This window comes from Hylobates moloch, unplaced genomic scaffold (genome assembly GCF_009828535.3).
Source record: "Hylobates moloch isolate HMO894 unplaced genomic scaffold, HMol_V3 SCAFFOLD_14, whole genome shotgun sequence".
Taxonomy (NCBI): Eukaryota; Metazoa; Chordata; class Mammalia; order Primates; family Hylobatidae; genus Hylobates; species Hylobates moloch.
In genome coordinates this window covers 14,139,534-14,157,775 of record NW_026652289.1, presented here as the reverse complement: position 1 = coordinate 14,157,775, position 18,242 = coordinate 14,139,534, and the positions used below count along the sequence as shown (strand labels likewise).

The window sequence follows — 18,242 nt, the reverse complement described above, 5'->3', positions numbered from 1 at the left end:
TATTTTTAGTAGAGATGGGGTTTCACCATGTTGGCCAGGCTGGTCTCGAACTCCTGATTTCAGGTGATCTGCCCGCCTTGGCCTCCCAAAGTGCTGGGATTACAGGCATGAGCCACCATGCCTGGCTGATTTTCTTTTTGTTAAATTGTTTTACTGTTGCATTTTAGTTGTCTTGAGGGGCCAAGTGCAGAAGCTGGAAAACAAGGCACTCGTGTTGAAATGCTTGCAGGAAGTCTCTCTGGTCCTCATTTCCGAGATCTGGAGTGTTAAACAATGGGGCCTCCTGGTGTGGGGTAGGGAATGGAGGAAAGGAGTTTTTTGCTTTAGGTTCCCTGTAACTGTTCTTTGGAAAATGTGGAGGTGACAGTGATAGAGTTGTCCTAACAGCGCCAGAGACTGTAAGAACAGACTCTGTAACAGCAGTATTTATATGACAGTAAAAGTTAGAATTGGCCAGGTGCGGTGGCTCACACCTCTAATCCCACTTTGGGAGGCCGAGGCGGGTGGATCACAAGGTCAGCCTGACTAACACGTGAAAGACCAGCCTGACTAACATGTGAAACCCCCGTCTCTATTAAAAATGCAAAAATTAGCCAGGCATGGTAGCGTGCACCCGTAATCCCAGCTACTCAGGAGGCTGAGGCAGGAGAATCTCTTGAACCTGGGAGGCAGAGGTTGCAGTGAGCCAAGATCGTGACACTGCACTCCAGCCTGGGCGACAGAGCAACGCTCTGTCTCAAAAAGACTGACGCTGGTGAGTCATGTAAGGTGCAGACGGAGTTTCCACATCTCAGGTGGGCATTGCCCATCCTGTTTCTTCCTTTCCCTCTTGCCCCTCTGTCTCCTCTGTGCTTGGTCTCTCTGCTTTCTCCTTAAGTGGTAGCCCTAGGTGACCACTGACAGAACTATCTTGTGGAATAAGCAATGGTGAAATGTACAGACCTTTTTATTGGTTGGATGTTTGCTCAGGAGATTCTAGGAAAACCAATCATTTCACTGCTGCAATCAGTGGATGCATTTATAAGGAGCTCACGGATTGGTTGAATAATAGAACCTCTTAGAGGAGACCTGTCCAGTCAAGTGAGGAAATTATACACCTAAATCAGAGCTCGCCCCTTCCCCCCTTGCTGCATGTTATGGTCACTCTTTGGGTACCAGGAAACATTTTATTCAAATCCCTCAGAGTCATCACTTCTCTGCTGGCAATGGCTGAATGGGTACTACAAAGACATTTTAGGTATTTGGGACAAAATCGGCCCCTTCAGAAAGCAGGATGCCCACACCTGCTAGAAAGGAGGCAGTGACCATTGGATTTCCCTTTGTTAAAGATGCCAGTTTGGTTGCCAGTTCTCTCCTGAGCAGTGGAAACTGAGGAACCCTACCTCACGCCTGCCCCAGGAGAGACCTTAGACCACCCCTGAGGGCTGGTGGGAACTTCATTTTGTTGAGAAAGAACCGAATTTCCGGAAGGCATGGAGGGAGAGATGAAGGCCCAGTGTGTTGTGAGGTTTCTTGCCCCTGGGTTGGGCAATTTAGATCAAAGGTCTTCCAACTCCTGTCTTTTTTTGTAACTTGAAAGCTCTTTGAACCTTCTTTTCTTCAAAGGCATTACCTACTTTTTTTTTTCAAAGGTGATTATAGCTATTATGATTGCCTCTTAATAGTTTCTCTTTCTTTGAAAGAATTTGGTTTAAATAAATCTACTTAAGCCATGTTTCAAATTAACTAGAATTACCAGGAGTAAGATTTGATTTAATCAGGAGGTTTTTTTTCCCTTTCAAAAAAAGCAGTCTGATGTTTGGTAAGTTTCATCTTAAAATGGAAGAGCTGCAACTTAGGAGAGTTTTGCACTTCAGTATTCCAAAGCAGGTTCACTTGGGCATTTTGTGAGATTCATTCTGTAGCTCTCAGAAAATTGAGTGGTCGTTGGCTGATATATTTACCAAACCTAATTGAGACAGACCCATGTGACATTGCTGGGAGGTGGACTTCTCTCAAATTCCACAATTCCAATTGTAGGCAGATGTGTACAGTTTTAATAGTTACAATTATAAATGTGAAGCAAACTGGTTGTTTCTCTACAAATATATTTTAAATCAAACCCTTTTGGCTAGATCAACCTAAGTTGCTTAACATGCAGATTCTATCTCTTTCACCTCCCAACTCCTCTGCTATGTTATCTTCTTGAAACTGTGCTCAAGATAAGGCCAGACTGTTCCCAAACTTGCCTGGGATGGTGGAGGGTGATCTGGCCTGTTATCTCTCTCTCTGCCCTCTTCTGAGAACAAGTCCTTCTTTCTGGACCTCAGGTCTCAGGGAGGTGAGGAAGTGAACAGATCGAGGCAGCCCTTTGCTATGAAGGGACCGCTGTTGAGATTAGGAACAGAGTCTTTTGCTTTGATCTCAGAAGTTTAGAGATAACAATTTCTAGGACTCTGATGAAATTGGGCCTCCCCAGCTAATATTGTCTTTATCTGATGGTGCTGTCTCTCACAGTAGGTACTCCTCACACATTTGTTTATTCGTTAACATTCTTTTGGGTTCATTTTCAAACTGAAAGCAGTCAAACAACCCTCCAGTTTAAAGCACAATACTAGTTTTCTTCTCCCTCCCACCTTTCTTTTTGAGATGGAGTCTCGTTCTGTCTCCCAGGCTGGAGTGCAGTGGCGCAGTCTCGGCTCACTGCAACTTTTGCCTTCCAGGTTCAAGCAATTCTCCTGCCTCAGCCTCCCGAGTAGCTGGGACAACAGGTGTGCGCCTCCACGCCTGGCTAATTTTGTATTTTTAGTAGAGACAGGGTTTCGCCATGTTGCCCAGGCTGGTTTCGAACTATTGGCCTCAGGTGATCTGGCCACCTTGGCCTCCCAAAGTGCTGGGATTACAGGCATGGGCCACTGCCCCCGGCAGATTTTTCTTCTTAAAAATATATTCACCCCCTTTTCTTCCCGTTTCAGTGATCCTGAGGGGTGGGGTGTGAGAACACGGTTTCTCGGGTTCTTTTTAACTGAGATCTCCTCCTAAGATGGGAATCCAGAGACAGTCCCACACCCATGACTCCTGAAGGACTTATCTTGGACAGGGTTTGTGAGGTCTATGGGTGCTGGCTGGGTCGATGGGAAAGGAAATGGGGTGTAGGGGGAGGGTTGGGGAGGGAAGAGTAAGGGAGTCAAGGAGGAGAAGGGGAGGGAGGTTAAGAGAGAAAAATGGAATCATAAAAAAACAAAAGAAGAGCTCAGTGTTTGGACATGCAGCGTGCCTGGTTGGTTTGCTTGCCATTCCCTCTTGTAGTTTGGGCTGAAGAGTCTGGGTGATGTTTAGAGCCTTCAAGAGTTTTCTGAGCTCTGCTTAGATGAGATTCTCTTTAAAAAAGCTTAATGCAATGACTTTTGGAAAACATTTTGGCTGTGACATCTTGATCCATGGTGTGTGATTAACTTCACAGACTGGACTGTATTTCTCCTCCCCTGAGATTTCCTACAACGTTCTTAATGGTCATGTGCCTTGCAGGTGGAGACATGTTAGAGTGAGGTGAGAATACATTCGTGAAACTAGACATAAATACCGCCGATTGAGAAAGTGCGAGAGTTTTGTTCAAGACTGGAAGCCTGTCTCTGCCTGAGCCCTGCAGCCTGGGTCTTACTGTTTAGGGGGGATGGACCATAATATTTACATTGAAGTTCAAAGGATGAACTGTGATCTTAATTCTGAGATCAACAAAGATTAAGGAAAGATTCAGATGAGGGCATAACAGTAACAGCTCTCTAATTACCTGTCAGTTTCAGTATCTTTAAGATCAAAAGATAAACATGGCGCAGAAGGCATAATAGACCCAAAGTCACTCAATGCAGTGGGCTTTCTCCCCCCTCTTCCTGGGCATGTTAATCATCCAGGAACAAAGCAGTGCCATGAGGTCGCTTAGTCTAGTTTGCATTGCCATCTTTCTGGTGCTACTTTTCCAGCCAACATTCAGCGTTGTTTAAACTGTTGGGTGTATTTTTCCCCTCTTCAAGTCACTATATGTGCTGCATAGCTTAGGGGGAATTTTTAAAAGACTTTCATGAAACGAAAACATTCAGCTGAAAAAGTCAACTGTAAGTGGCTGGATTGCATGTCACTGAGGGTGACACAGGCAGCCAGAGAGAATCAGTCTTCCCTCATCTTTTCCCTACTTGGCAGCTTGGGAGCTAACTCAAATCCCCTCTGCCTGTTCTTTCTTCCTGCCTTCATCCTAGAAAGCGAATAATTCTCTCTTTTTTTCCTGGTTGACTCATTTACAAGATTGGATGGAAATAGGTTTTAGTTCAGCATACTGTTTGCTGTAACTGGCTTTAACAGTGAGGCCGGATGTAAAAATGCTCTCAGCTAAGCCAGGGAATTCTTTTGCCTTGAGTCTTGTATCCAGACGTTATGGTTTGCAGCTGCTACGATTTTCTTTAGGATGCTAAATGATGTGTTAGCCTGAGAGAATGTTTCCTTTCCTGCTGCCCTTTATCCTTTTTTTTTCTCCCTCTTCATTTCCGCAGTTTTCTAATTCGGAGCTTGTTTTGTTCACCTCTCTTTGCAGACTTTGGTTTGAGCAACTGCGCAGGGATCCTGGGTTACTCGGATCCGTTCAGCACACAGTGTGGCAGCCCTGCCTATGCTGCACCTGAACTGCTTGCCAGGAAGAAATACGGCCCCAAAATCGATGTCTGGTCCATGTGAGTTATCAAGCTTCTGAAAGTCACTGTTCCTCCTGCTGTCTCCACCGTGCCTTCCTTATGAAATCACGCCTGAGTCCTGGATGGCATGCATAGGTGACAGGCTCAGGAGCATGTCCTCAGGGATTCTTTGGGGCCTGGCTTTCCATCTCTGTTCCTTCTGTTTTTTTCTGCACAAACTGTCAGAGTGGCCTTTACCAAAATTCACTGCGGTGCTGAGGAGAGAAGAAAACCACGTCCTGCCCTCACAGAGCTCACATTCTGGCTCTGTGACTCATTTATGTCCCTTCCTCCTGCCCTTAGCTTCCCATCGCCCTCTGTGTGAAGCTCCATCCTGCAGCCTGGCCCGTGCTCCTTGCGGGACTTGCTCGCCCATCTCTCCTACCCCCTGCCCTGCTCACAGTTCTTCAGACATATTGACCTCCCTTTTGTCTCTCCCACCTCTGGGCTTGTTTTTTTTTGAGGCAGAGTCTTTCTCTGTCGCCCAGGCTAGAGTGCAGTCGTGTGATCTCAGCTCACTGCAGCCTCCCCTTCCCAGGTTCAAGTGATTTCCCTGCCTCGGCCTCCCAAGTAGCTGAGATTACAGGCATGCACCACCATGCCCAGCCAATTTTTGTATTTTTAGTGGAGACGAAGTTTCACCACGTTGGCCAGGCTGGTCTCGAACTCCTGACCTCAGGTGAACCGCCTGCCTCGGCCTCCCAAAGTGCAGGGATTACGGGCATGAGCCACGCGCCCGGCCGTTCACTTGTGATGCCTGGACTATCCTTTCCCAGCTCTTTGGATGGCCTGCGCATTCCCACATCCCATTGTCAAGCCAGTGGCGCCTGCGCATTCCCACATCCCATTCTCAAGCCAATGGCGCCTGCCAATGGCGCCTGCGCATTCCCACATCCCATTCTCAAGCCAATGGCGCCTGCGCATTCCCACATCCCATTCTCAAGCCAATGGCGCCACTGCCGAGATCATCTCTGAGCTCCCTGCCGGAGAGTCCCCCATACTCTCTCCTCACCCTTTTAATTTCCTCCTCGGCACCTCTCAATGCCTGTCCTTTTCCTGTTTTAAATCCATTCCTCTCCTGTCTCCCCAGCTAGCAAGGACTCTGCACGAGGGGAGGGAATTGGTTGGTCTGGTTCTCCATTTTGTTCCCAGGGTCTGGTACAGGAAGGGCCACCGGGGATAAGCACAATAAATATTCGAAGGATGAATCCTCAGTTGCACCAAAGGTAGAGCCTGGGTCCCCCGTGGTCCCAGTGAGTCACCCCCCTCCACCATCCCCTGTCAGTGATGGTACAGGGTCAGTTCAGAGTCTTGGATTCTGGGGTAGGACTAATCTATGCCATAGGGAAATGGGCTGTAGACAGAGTGAGGTTCTGATTAAGATATAGACGAGAAAGGCTCGTTTGCATGAAGGGTGTGTTGATCCGGAGTATTTCTGGAATTCCCCTGCCTCTCTTCATATTCACTGTAACCCCCTTGTCCAGGTTGGCAGAAAAGCTAACGCTTACATAGTGCTTGATGTGTGCCAGACACCGTGTCACTTAGTTTCACGATGACCCAGTGCAATCATTACTCTCTATTACCCTATTTTATGGAAGAAGAAACCCATCATAAGAGAAATGAATAAAATCGCCCAAGGTCATAGAGCTGCTAAGTGGTGGAGTGGGATTTGAACCAAGCAGTGTCCTTTCAGGGTCTCAAGATACAGCCCCAGCTCTCCAACGTGGCGTGTGGGGACGCTTGCTTGCCCTGTGGCCTCGTCGAAGGCATGCTCCCTCCCCTTCTCCCCCCACCCATTCTCTGGCTAACCCGGCGTTGTTTCCTATTCCCTGAGCACAGCCTGCTCCTGCCACATTCCAGCCCTTACATGCACGGTTCCTTCGGCCTGGAACCCCCTCTTTTTCCCTCTCGTGGTGTTGGGTCTGGAACCCCCTCTTTTTCCCTCTCGTGGTGTTGGGTGCCGGTTCCTCTGGGCAGCCCTCTGTGTCTCCAGCTGGCTGGCTTTGAGGCCCTCCCATGTACCCTCCAGCCCCTGGCTATCTGTGTTCCTGGGCCTCACCGTGAGGTCTCTGTCCACCTGCTGGAACCCTCTGGGCTGTAGTTGAGGGGGCAGGGACCACTTGGCTCACTCCCAGGATTTCCTCAGCACCTGGTGGAACCTGGAGGAGGGGAGGGAGGAGAAAAAGGAGGTGGGAAGGAGGGGAGAGGAAGGAGAAAGGAAAGAAGGAAAGGAAGGAGGGAGGGAGGAAGGAAGAGAAAAGGGAAAGAGGGACAGGAGGAAGGAGCAGGCATTTCATCCAGGGAAACAGAAGCTGGAAGGTCAGGGCTGAAGCTGGCTGAGAAAGCAAACAGAGGAATGTGGGTCAGCTCAAGGCTCTAGAAGCGAGAGGAGCTCAGGATGTTCCGGTTGGAGATTGAGAAGAAACAGACCAGAATGAGATGTGGAGAGATAAAGAATTCCTGGAACTTTCCCAGAAGGGGCCGACTCTTCTGGAACCCTGGCTAAGAGGACCTGCTTGTCAGCGAGGAGGTGAAACAGGTCAGGAATCAGCTTCTGCTCCTGAGCAGGCTGGGCGCCCTGGTTAGTCATCCCTGAACCTCAAGACAGTCCTGTGAGACACATCTCTTGCCCCCAGTTTGCACAGATAGAAGAGAGTGGTGAGCACTGCCTAGAGGCACACATGAGCCCGAATGTAGTGGAGCCGCACTTTGCCGAAGGCTGGGCTCCCAGTTACTTCGCAGGTGTGGTCTGGTGTGCAGGCTGCATATGGGGTGTGTGTGGTGTGCTGATGACGGGCCCAGGTGGGCTGGGGTCATGTGGAGCTAGTGGAATGGAGCAGGGAGCAGCAGAGGATGCCTTCCCTTCTAGGGCATTGCTAGTCATGGACTTCACTTCTGAGAACGCCTCTGAATCCCCCTCAACACAGCTCCTCCCAGCAGCTAATACCAGTGGATCAGAGTTGTATATGGGAGGAAATCCATTATGGATTTCTTCCAACGCTTAAGAACTCTCACAGGTGTCTGGCACACTGTCTTCCCTCAATAAATATGTATTGAGTGCATGAATATGAATATGTGGGTCTATAGTCACTTTCTTAACAGTTAGAGAACTCATTTATACTAAATGAGAAGCTATGAGAGGAAGAATTTGTGCGCGCGCGCGCACACACACACACACACACACACACACACACACACACACATAAAAGCACAAAAGGCTATGGGAGCCTGAAAGACCAAGAGGTCCCCTGTCTTAGTCTGTCTTTTGTTGCTGCAAAGGAACACCTGAGGCTGGGTCATTCAAACGGAAAAGAGCTCTATTTGGCTCATGGTTCTGCAGGCTGTACAAGAAGCATGGTGGCAGCATCTGCTTCTGGTGAGGCCCCAGGCTGCTTCCACTCATGGTGGAAGATGCAGGGGACCAGTGTGTGCAGAGATCACATGGCGGGAGAGGAAGCAAGAGAGAGGGGAGGTGCCAGGCTCTTCGTAATGATCAGCATGTATTGACTCATCCTATCCGCCTAACAACCCTTCAAGGTAATGCGGTATTACTCTCCATTTAAAGGTGTGGAAACTGAGGCATGAAGGGCCTCAGCCACTTGCCCACATGACACAGCCAGTGTGTGACAGAGCCACGATTTGACCTGCGTGGTTTGCCTCTAGGCCTCTGAATCACCACCCTCTACTGCGTCTGTGATGTTCTTCCTCTGGTGGGGTTTACATGCCAGTGGGACAAACAGCCGGTGTTTTAAAACGCCATAAACTGAGTGTGGTAATGGCTGTGGAGGAAGTGAGAGGGATTCAGGGAACAAGATGGAGTGGCCTCTTGAGGAGATGACTTCAAAACCAGATCCTAAGAATGAGAAGGAACCAGTTGTGGGAAGAGGAAGGTGTCAGGGAAGAAGGCCAGGAAAGGTCAAAAGTAAACTGGTGAGAAAAAAAACCAGATTCTTTTGTTATGGCAGCCCTAGCACATATGGCTGCACAGCTGGGTTAAGTCAGGAAGGCATCTGTAGGCAAGTTTGATGTGTTCCTCAAAGATGAGTGGAGATGGCCAGGTGGAGAGCAGGTGGGGAAATGTCCCAGGCAGAGGGAACAGCATATGCAAAAGGCTGGTAGGTGGGACACATCTGATTTCTCTTCCTCTTAATTTTGGCAAAAACATAAAACTTCAGCACCTTTTAAGAGATGAATGTCCTACTGCTTTGAGGTCTGAGCAAACTTTCTATCTGTGTAAACTTGGGGTCTGATTTTGTGTCTGAGATAGAAGTTAGGTTTCTGTTTGGTGCCCATGACTTTGCTGGCAGAAGTGGAAATGGAAAACCAAAAGTGAATTTAATGTAGAAGGCTGTTTAAAATGAGAGTGAAAATGGAACCGATTTTCTCGGTGGGTTAGACACTGTTACTATGAAATGGCTTCTCTCTTTATGGCTCTGAAACAAAAACAGAATGAAGAGTTCACTTCCAAAAAAGCAAACTCCCCTCCCTGGAGGCTTTGGACCTGATGGATGGCCGGGACTTTATCCACAACTTCTGAGATAGATTTAGGAAGAAAGTCAGCCTGTCATTGAAAGAAACCTTGGGAAAGAAAGCTCTTCCCTACAAACAGGGCCCCCAGGACCCACCGCTCGTGAAGCCATAATTAACAATGCGCTTTCTTGGGGGTTTTCCATTATTTTCAATGGTCATTATTTTCAAGACCGTAAAAAATAGCTGTAAAGTAATTCACTTCTTTCCTTTACCCCAGATATGTGTGTGTGTGTGTGTGTGTGTGTATATATATATATATATATATATAAAACATATAGATGTGTGTGTGTCTCCAATGAACTTTGAGGTTTCAGACACAAAAACCAAAAATATTCATTCTGGTGCATTGAACTTTTATTACTGTGAATTGACTTTTCCTCAGAGTGACATATATGCTAATTTAAAACAACTTTAATGCAGATGTGCTTTTTAATTGAAAAGAATCAAAATTAACTTTATCTTCAGAATATTACAATACTCATGTGCAACCTTCAGTGAATCCCTACTGGTAAGGAAAACAGAAATTGAGAATTGTATCCCGAGAAGACTGAGAATGCAACATTTTTGGACTAAAGCTGTCCTTTGCTCTCATGGGGGCCCCTGGGATGGATGGGTGAAGTATTTGCATGAGGGCCTGGTGCCTCCTGGAGAGTCATGCACAACACACTCAGTCCACCTTCCTAGCTCATTGAATCTGTTTTCACTTAGTGGAAAAAAATCCCTGTCTCCAGTGCTGTACCTTTGGGTGGACAACTCGGCCAAGAGGCACCATGTCTCCAAATAGCTCTCCTGTCTCCATATAGAACTGGATGTTCAGGAGGGAGAGTGAGAGAATTTGTTCTAGTCCTCAGACTCAGTGTTTTGTAAAAGTACTACCAGATATCATCAGCTACTGGCAGGGGTCAAATATAGAAAGATGGTACTAGTGTTTTCTCTCTGTTGAGACCCTCTCAAAATGAAGGCTAGCAGGAGGCGGTGGGAAGAGGAAAGCTATGACTCCTTTGGGGAACCTTAGGGCTTTTGACTTTTGAGAGAGAGAGGTTTCCCTTAGCTTCTGAGATTATTCAGTTATAAAGTATGAGATTTTTTTTTTTTTTGTAGCTAGCATGTATATTTAACGTAGAAGAAAGGAAGGAAGGAAAGGAAAAGAAACAACCATTTTGAAATCCACAAGAAAATAATTTCTTGCTAAACATAGACCATTTAATGGAACAGTGGTGAAATCTGAGATTTTCCAAATGGATGAATTGATTCCTAGTCTACTTTCAAGACCTTAAATTGGAAGTTGTATTATTAAAAGTTGATACTGAAAGATGGAAAGATATTGCTTTCAGGTGGAAGTTACTTTTAATTTTTCCAAGGGAATTTCTTTCTTGGAGAGCCACACAGAAGCAAGGTACATCTCCCAAAGGTCCTCTTGGCTGCACTCTTTGTAAACTGGTCAGTTTCCGAGGCTCCTGTCCACATGCCCCTTAAAAGCAAGTAATCAGACCCTCCCTCCACCTGCTGGGGTGACTCTGTCCATTGCTTTGTCCCTTGCATCTTGTTAAAATTGCCAGCGACTTCTCCAAGGAGCAGTGACTCCATGTCTTTCCTCTTTGGGATGGCAGGTGCTACCACGGCTTTTCCTCCAGGGAATACTTTTTTGTGTACCAGACTAAATATCAGGATGGCCATTTGGCTTTTGACTTAACTCCAAAGCTTTCCCGTTTGTATTTCATAAGTAAGGGCCCTTTTCCTCTTCTTTCAGCTGCCCCCCCAGTGTCTGCCTTTCTTCCTCTTTTGAGATCAGAGTATTCTACGCTGACTAGTATCTTTGGGTTTTCTTCTGTCCTGCGATAGCTCATCCTTATTTCATTCTGCTGGAAAAACCCCCAGTCGTATTTGATTGTTGCCCTCTCTTGTCCCAGTCTCTCATCCCTCTCATTTGTTAAGACTGTCTTTGATTCTTGGGAATCCCATGTCTGCCACAGAGAATCCAGAAAGCCCCTGGGCCATATTTCAAAAGACCCGTCAGGAAATTCTGAACATGTTTTGAAACTCCTACTAATTCTATGGGATTACAGAGGTTTATAAACTGCATTCCACATTTTTCCCTTGGTATCCTCACATACTTCTGAAATGTCAGAGGGACTAGGTTTCTCTTTATCCAGATATTCAACATGTATGGAAACTCCGGGGGAGAGGAATTAAGATGCTCAATCTGGTTTCCCTTTTTAAAATCTCCTAGCTAGGACTGTATGACTGTTCACATAGGTTTCCATTCTTTTTTTTTTCTTTTAAGATGGAGTTTTGCTCTTGTTGCCCAGGCAATGGCGCAATCTCTGCTCACCACAACTTCCAACTCCCGGGTTCAAGAGATTCTCCTGCCTCAGCCTCCCAAGTAGCTGGGATTATAGGCATGCACCACCAAGCCCACCTCATTATGTATTTTTAGTAGAGATGGGGTTTCTCCATGTTGGTCAGGCTGGTCTCGAACTCCTGACCTCTGGTGATCCGCCTGCCTCAGCCTCCTGAAATGCTGGGATTACAGGTGTGAGCCACTGTGCCCAGCCAGGTTTCCATTCTTATTTGGCAATACAGTACAAATAAAACTGTAGCTTTTTCCCTCTTATTTTAAGAAAGGTTTTTTTATGAAACAATAGATCACAATTTATCAAGCTTAATTTATTCCAACTACAGAATTCAGGTCTTTCTGTGGCTTAGTTGATGTGACCCTCATACCATCTGAGAGGTAGGTACTGTTATTATCCACATCTTATGGATGAGAGACCCTAGCATGAGAGAAGTGGGTCCTCTTTAAGGATTTGTGACAGTTTTTTTTTCATTGATGATAAATTCCTCCAAAAGAAATAGAATTCTGGAATCAGTTTATAAAGTCATCAATTAAAGTAACTATAAACACTGCTTGCTCAACCCTGGCCAGACCTGCCACCTGGATGGCTCTGGCTCCATCTTGAAGACAAGCATCTGTTAATCTTATCTGTGGTCCCAGCCAGATGATGGAGAGAGGCAAAGACCAGTGTAATATGCAGTGACTTGAGGAGATTTTTGGCGTCTGTTGAAGCCAGTCAGTGACAAGAAGGCAAGCAGTTTGGTGTCTCAGGGTCTCCTTCAAGAAAGAAACATTCGTAAAGGCTTTAGAGTTGCACCTTTGGCCTCATATGCTCTCCAAACCCCTTTAGTGGGGTTGTCCTCCCATTATCATGATGTCCTACCTCCTAGAGGCGTCTGCACTATACGACACCCCAACCTGGGACAGGAAGCTAGGTGTGCCCTAAAGATTAAAGGGAACATAAAAGGTCATAGAGCAGTGTTCTGCACACTTGAGCATTATACACTGTCTTTTTAAAGGAAGAACATTCTTGATAACTGTGTGTGTTGACTTATTTTTATTTAAATGTTACTTATAAGTACATGAGCCCCAAATTAAACTCCTTTTATTTATGGCCGTGTACAACTGAAAAACCAAAACTTATTTACAAGTTAAATAGAACCAAGAGTAAAAGAACCCCAGAATATTCAAATTAGCAACGTTAATGCAATGGCTAATGTTTTGTGGGAAGGGAATGGCTGTACACAGCATGAGTGCAGTTCTCACTGCTGGGCACAGGTTCTATGAGCTTGTCAGGCCCATCTTGTGACGTCTCGCCTCCCCTAAAACTTTTCATTCTTCCAAGGCTTTCCAATTTTTTGAGTACGCATCAGAAGCACCTGGAGAGCTTGCAAAAACACTGCAGAGTTTCTGATTCTGGAGATGTGCAGTGGCATCCAGGAATGTGCATTTCCTTCCTCCCTTTCTTTCTTTCTTTCTTTCTTTCTTTCTTTCTTTCTTTCTTTCTTTCTCTTTCTCTTTCTCTCTCTCTCTTTCTTTCTCTCCCTCCCTCCCTCCCTCCCTTCCTTCCTTCCTTCCTTCTTCTTTTTTCTCTTTCTTTCTTTCTTTTTTTTTTTTTTTGAGTCAGGGTCTTGCTGTGTCACCCAAGCTGCAGTGCAGTGGCACACTTACCTCTCACTGCAGCCCTGACCTTCTGGGCTCAAGTGATCCTCACACCTCAGCCCCCCAAGTAGCTGGGACTTACAGGCGCATGCCACCGTGCCTGGCTAATTTTGGTATTTTTTGTAGAAATGAGGTCTCACCATATTGCCCGCCCAGGCTGATCTTGCACTCCTGAGCTCAAGAGAGCCACCCGCCTCAGCCTCCCAAATTGCTGGAATTACAGGTGTGAGCCATTGCGCCTGGCTGAATGTGCATTTTCAACAAGTTCTCAGGTAGTGCCGATGTCACTGGTCTGAGGACGGACCACACACTATTCCAGTCACCAGGAGACTTTCCTTTCCACTGACAGACACACAGACGCATCACTGACACATTAAGTCCACCTCTGCTTCCTTCTCATTAGGCTATGACAATAAAAGTGATTTTTTTTTTTTGGCAAAAATAGTGCATTGGTAAAGAAATACTAAAGCAGGGCCGGGCGCGGTGGCTCATGCCTGTAATCCCAGCACTTTGGGAGGCCGAGACGGGCAGATCACGAGATCAGGAGATCGAGACCATCCTGGCTAACACAGTGAAACCCCGTCTCTACTAAAAATACAAAAAAAATTAGCCGGGCATGGTGGCGGGCGCCTGTAGTCCCAGCTACTCAGGAGGCTGAGGCAGGAGAATGGCGTGAACCCGGGGGGCGGAGCTTGCAGTGAGCTGTGATCGCGCCACTGCACTCCAGCCTGGGCGACAGAGCGAGACTCCATTTCAAAAAAAAAAAAAAAGAAATACCAAAGCAGGCACTGAAATTGGGTGTGTGCGGTGGAGGGTGTTCTTAGTTATGTGGTGGTCATCCAGTGTCCCTGGTTATGCTTTGTGAAATGTTTTAGTCTATTGCCAAAAAGAAAATAAAAATTAGAACTGCTGCACCCCGAGGATGTTTCTGTGTACCTCAGTTTGAGAAACACTGCATGAGTTAGGCATTATGAAGCACTTACTGCAGAAAAAAATGATATTGTATAAGTAGCAGGCTCTTCAGCTTTAAGTATGAATGTTAGAGCCAAGATTAGGCACTCAGAGGTGGTGAGCAGGGACAGAATCTTGGTTTTGCTTTTTCCTCCTCTTAACTCAATTCACTCCAACTCTGTTGAAATATGAGGTCTTTGCTATGTAGCATGGAAACATTGAAGCTCATTAACTGCATGAACCTGCTGGTGTGTATTCAGGGCAGAGGACTGGGTTGTTGAGGAGACTCTCAATCGTGTCAAATAAAGCACAGGCAAAAGGCCTGAGGTCCCAGCCTGGGGAAGACCCAGAAGGGTGGGAAGATCCTGGTTCCAGTTTTCAAAGATGTGAAGTGCTGATCATGCAAGAGCAACTGGTCTTGTTCCACAAGCAATGAATAGAAGATGTAGACGTTGGCTTAGTCTTGGAAAGCTTTATTGTTGCATAGAATCGCCCTGGATGGAACAGGCTGGCTCAGAAGCATTGGGAACAGCTTGTCTCAGAGGCTGTTCAGTGGTCCCCGCAACAACTTTGCGGGATGTGCCAGAAGGTTTCCATCCATAAAAGCCATGTGTCCAAGTCCTCTTTGTATACAAAACTCTACAATTTTGGGACCCTTTTAGCATTCCCTCTTACCGACCTCCAAGAATTTTTCGAAGCAAGAATGTTTAGCTCTACCTCAAACATACTCAAAAGTGCAGCATTGCATAGTATGTTCTCAAACATATCACTGGCTCTGATACTCCTTCCCTGCACCCCTAACCTGTCTCTCCTCCTCAGCCTCCTCAGTACCATTCTGTTACCACCATTGGTCCTGCATTCTGAGTTTGCCACCTGGCACGTGCCCTTCAAATGTCTCCACTGCGTCTTTGCCTTTCCCTTTCTGTTGCATGCCATCATTCCCATTCCGATTTTAACAGCAACCTGCTAATTTCCTGCCATAGTTTCCTACTTTCCATTCTGAGCCACTTTAATCCACTTAAACGATATTACTACTCCCTGAATTATTTGGTCATACCACTTGTATCTGCCTAACCCCTATTACTCCCCTGGGGTACATGTTCCACTAACCACACACAGGGAAATGCCGCCCAAATAGCTCTGTGTGTGCCTTGTTCATTCTTGTTTCCATTTCTTTGTTTATGCACTTTTTATCTCTCCATCCATACAACCAGCCAGCCAAAGATACACGAGCTCACACACATGCAGTCACTACCTGTGCGGCACGTTCCCTCTTCATGTACCTGTTTCTAAGTTCTCATTCTCCCTTCATTGAACTCCTCTTGTGGTCAAAAGTGGTGCATTTCAGCATTTTCTTATTCCTTTTGCACTGATCACCGCTTGAAAGGACTGTGCTCATCTATTTGTTTGCACGTTGCTTGCCTGTCTTCTTCTCCACTCAAAACCAAGAGGGCAGGTCTTTCTCTGGTCCCCAGTACCCAGCACCTATAGTCTTACCTGGGGCAGAGAGCCATCCAGCAAGTATTTGTGGAATGAATGTTTATGCATCTGTCCCCCTAACTCCACTGTGAGTTTGGAACTAACTCCACTGTGAGTGGGAACCAGGTCTTACTATATGTCTGAAATTTGCGAATGATTTCTAGCGGGAGCCATGGGCCCCAGTACCTGTCATTATCTGAAATGCCTTAATTCAGAGGTGCCTCCGTGGAATTGGGCCTCGAGGGTCTTAATTTCAATCAGTCTCATTGGATTTGTTTTGACTGGAAATCTTAGTACCTGTTTTTAAAGTATATTCCCTTGGGCGCTTTTGAACACTTGAGACCTCTTGGTAGGCAGGCATTTCATCCCCATCAGGAAATCTCATCAAAATGATATTAGATTTGCACGTCAGGAAAATAAAGATCCTCTAAGAAGATGTTTCTGTTCTCTAGATTGGCTTTGGATACGTGCAGTTAAGCTTCCTTAGAAGGTATTTCAACCACATCTGAGATGTTGGGTTGGGGCCAGGTGGCAGAATCTTACAATAAACAATAAAAAAATCAGGGCAGGAAGGAAGGGAACCTCCCCAGAAATTTCTGTCGTTACAAGCCAAGGCAAAATTTAAGAGTAGAGCAAAACGCCAGGTTTTGTTATGAGCCTTCGTTTCTGAGGGCTGAGTTGTAACTTGGCTCACAGTTTGGCTGTGACTGGAGCTTCCAGTGTAGGGGGCTTTTCCTGTATTTTTTGGTCAGCCTTTTCCAGGTACCATCTTGTAAGCCATCCTTGGAAAGCCACATAATGGCAGTACTACTCTTAATTGAAGTCCCTGACGTCTTCCGGGTGTTTCTTACATTGCTTGGTCTGGACCTCCTTGCTGTTGACTTCTTCCTGCCATAACATTCAGAGAGAGCAGAGAGCCATGGTTCCCCTCCTCAGGAGGTGGCTCCTGATGCTCTTGAAACTCCTGCTTTTCTCTGTGGTCCCCTTCCGGGTCTTCACATTCAAGTGCTCTCACCCAAGCCTTTCTTTCTTTCTTTTTTTTTTTTTTTTGAGACGGAATTTCACTCTTGACGCTCAGGCTGGAGTGCAATGGCGTGATCTTGGCTCAGTGCAACCTCCGCCTCCTGGGTTCAAGTGATCCTCCTGCCTCAGCCTCCCCAGTAGCTGGGATTACAGGTGTCCACCACCACGCCTGGCTAATTTTTGTATTTTTAGTAGAGATGGGCGCCAGGGTGTGCGGGGGCTTCATGCACAGCTTGTAGCACAGCAGCGAGAGGATGAGCAGGTAGTGGTCCAGGCCGATGAGGCAGAGGTTGAGGATGGAGGTGCTACACAGGCTGGTCTCGAACTCCTGACCTCAGGTGATCCACCTCCCAAAGTGCTGGGATTACAGGCATGAGCCACTGCGTCCGACCTCACCCAACTCTTTCACCGTGACACTGAGCGTTCTACAAAGATGACTTTGAAGAGGGCCTGTTGAGGTTGGCATGGAAGCAGCAGCTCCCACGCTTTGGTGAAGCCCGTGTCCCCAGTGTCTTCCCCTCCCCAGGGGACCTGACTCCGCGTTCATGTGTATGTCTCTCTTTTCAGAGGTGTGAACATGTATGCCATGTTGACCGGGACGCTGCCTTTCACGGTGGAGCCTTTCAGCCTGAGGGCTTTGTACCAGAAGATGGTGGACAAAGAAATGAACCCCCTCCCCACTCAGCTCTCCACAGGTAATGCACCTGCTGCTCTAGATCACGGTTCAGCACTGCTGTTGTGACCAGTTTAGGTCCACCTGTGAAACAGTATTTATTCTGCAGTAATGGTGTTATGTCTATCCCATTGTTATAAGTTTCTTTCTAGTGTTAAATAGAAGTGTCAAGGGGTGGTTGGGTTTCCCATCTCTCAATGGCCACTCGTGCCTTTCACCTGTATCCTTTCCTGTTCTGTTAAAATTCTGAACCCCTAACTTCTCCTTCCTCCTTCTGCACAAAACACGTAGATCCAAAGGATCTGATATTCTCCATTTAAAAAATAATTGCAGTCTTGATTGTTTTAAAACTCACCATCTTATGATGTTGACTTGGAAAAGAGGGTTTATGGTCGCATTTCCAATATGGCTTCTTTCTGCAATTACTGTCAAGAAATGTTTGTTGCATTCAAGTTGGGGCTGTGATTTGTTTTGTGAGTTGTGGTTTTGAGCCCATTCAAAAGCTTTTAAATATATAGAGGTTAAGTTACTTGATTGGACTGAATCATCAGGTGTGTTTGAAAAGTTCTCTCAAGCTTTAGCTGGTTCACATTTCAGTAAACAGTTTGTATTAAGGTTTGGTTTCAGATCCAGTAAGTCAGTACAATTTGTTCTTTTGTTTGGTTCACAATTCAAGTTCCTGGCCTTGGTTTGGCTTTGATGAGCATTTAATTGGCTCCTTAGAATAAACTCAGCTTCACTAAGATAAGGCTTTTGACCAAAGAAGAAAGCAATTATTTAACTGCAACTTATGATACTTATGATAGTTAAAATATAGCATTTTATTTTACTACTGTTATGCATTTTTCTTCTGAGTTTAAAAGCATGCATGAAGCTGACGCTGAATTTA

The 18,242-nt window shown here is 46.2% G+C and overlaps 1 protein-coding gene across 5 annotated transcripts in view; it reads left to right on the top strand.

The window, feature by feature from the left end:
• HUNK (hormonally up-regulated Neu-associated kinase) overlaps positions 1-18,242 on the top strand; it is a 136,106-nt gene that overhangs the window by 76,918 nt on the left and 40,946 nt on the right. For all 5 annotated transcript variants that reach the window (XM_058427381.1, XM_058427382.1, XM_058427383.1 and 2 more), the window contains 2 exons: positions 4,565-4,700; positions 17,248-17,375. In XM_058427381.1, coding sequence (XP_058283364.1) covers positions 4,565-4,700; positions 17,248-17,375 — 264 coding nt within the window. The remainder of the gene's footprint in view (positions 1-4,564; positions 4,701-17,247; positions 17,376-18,242) is intronic.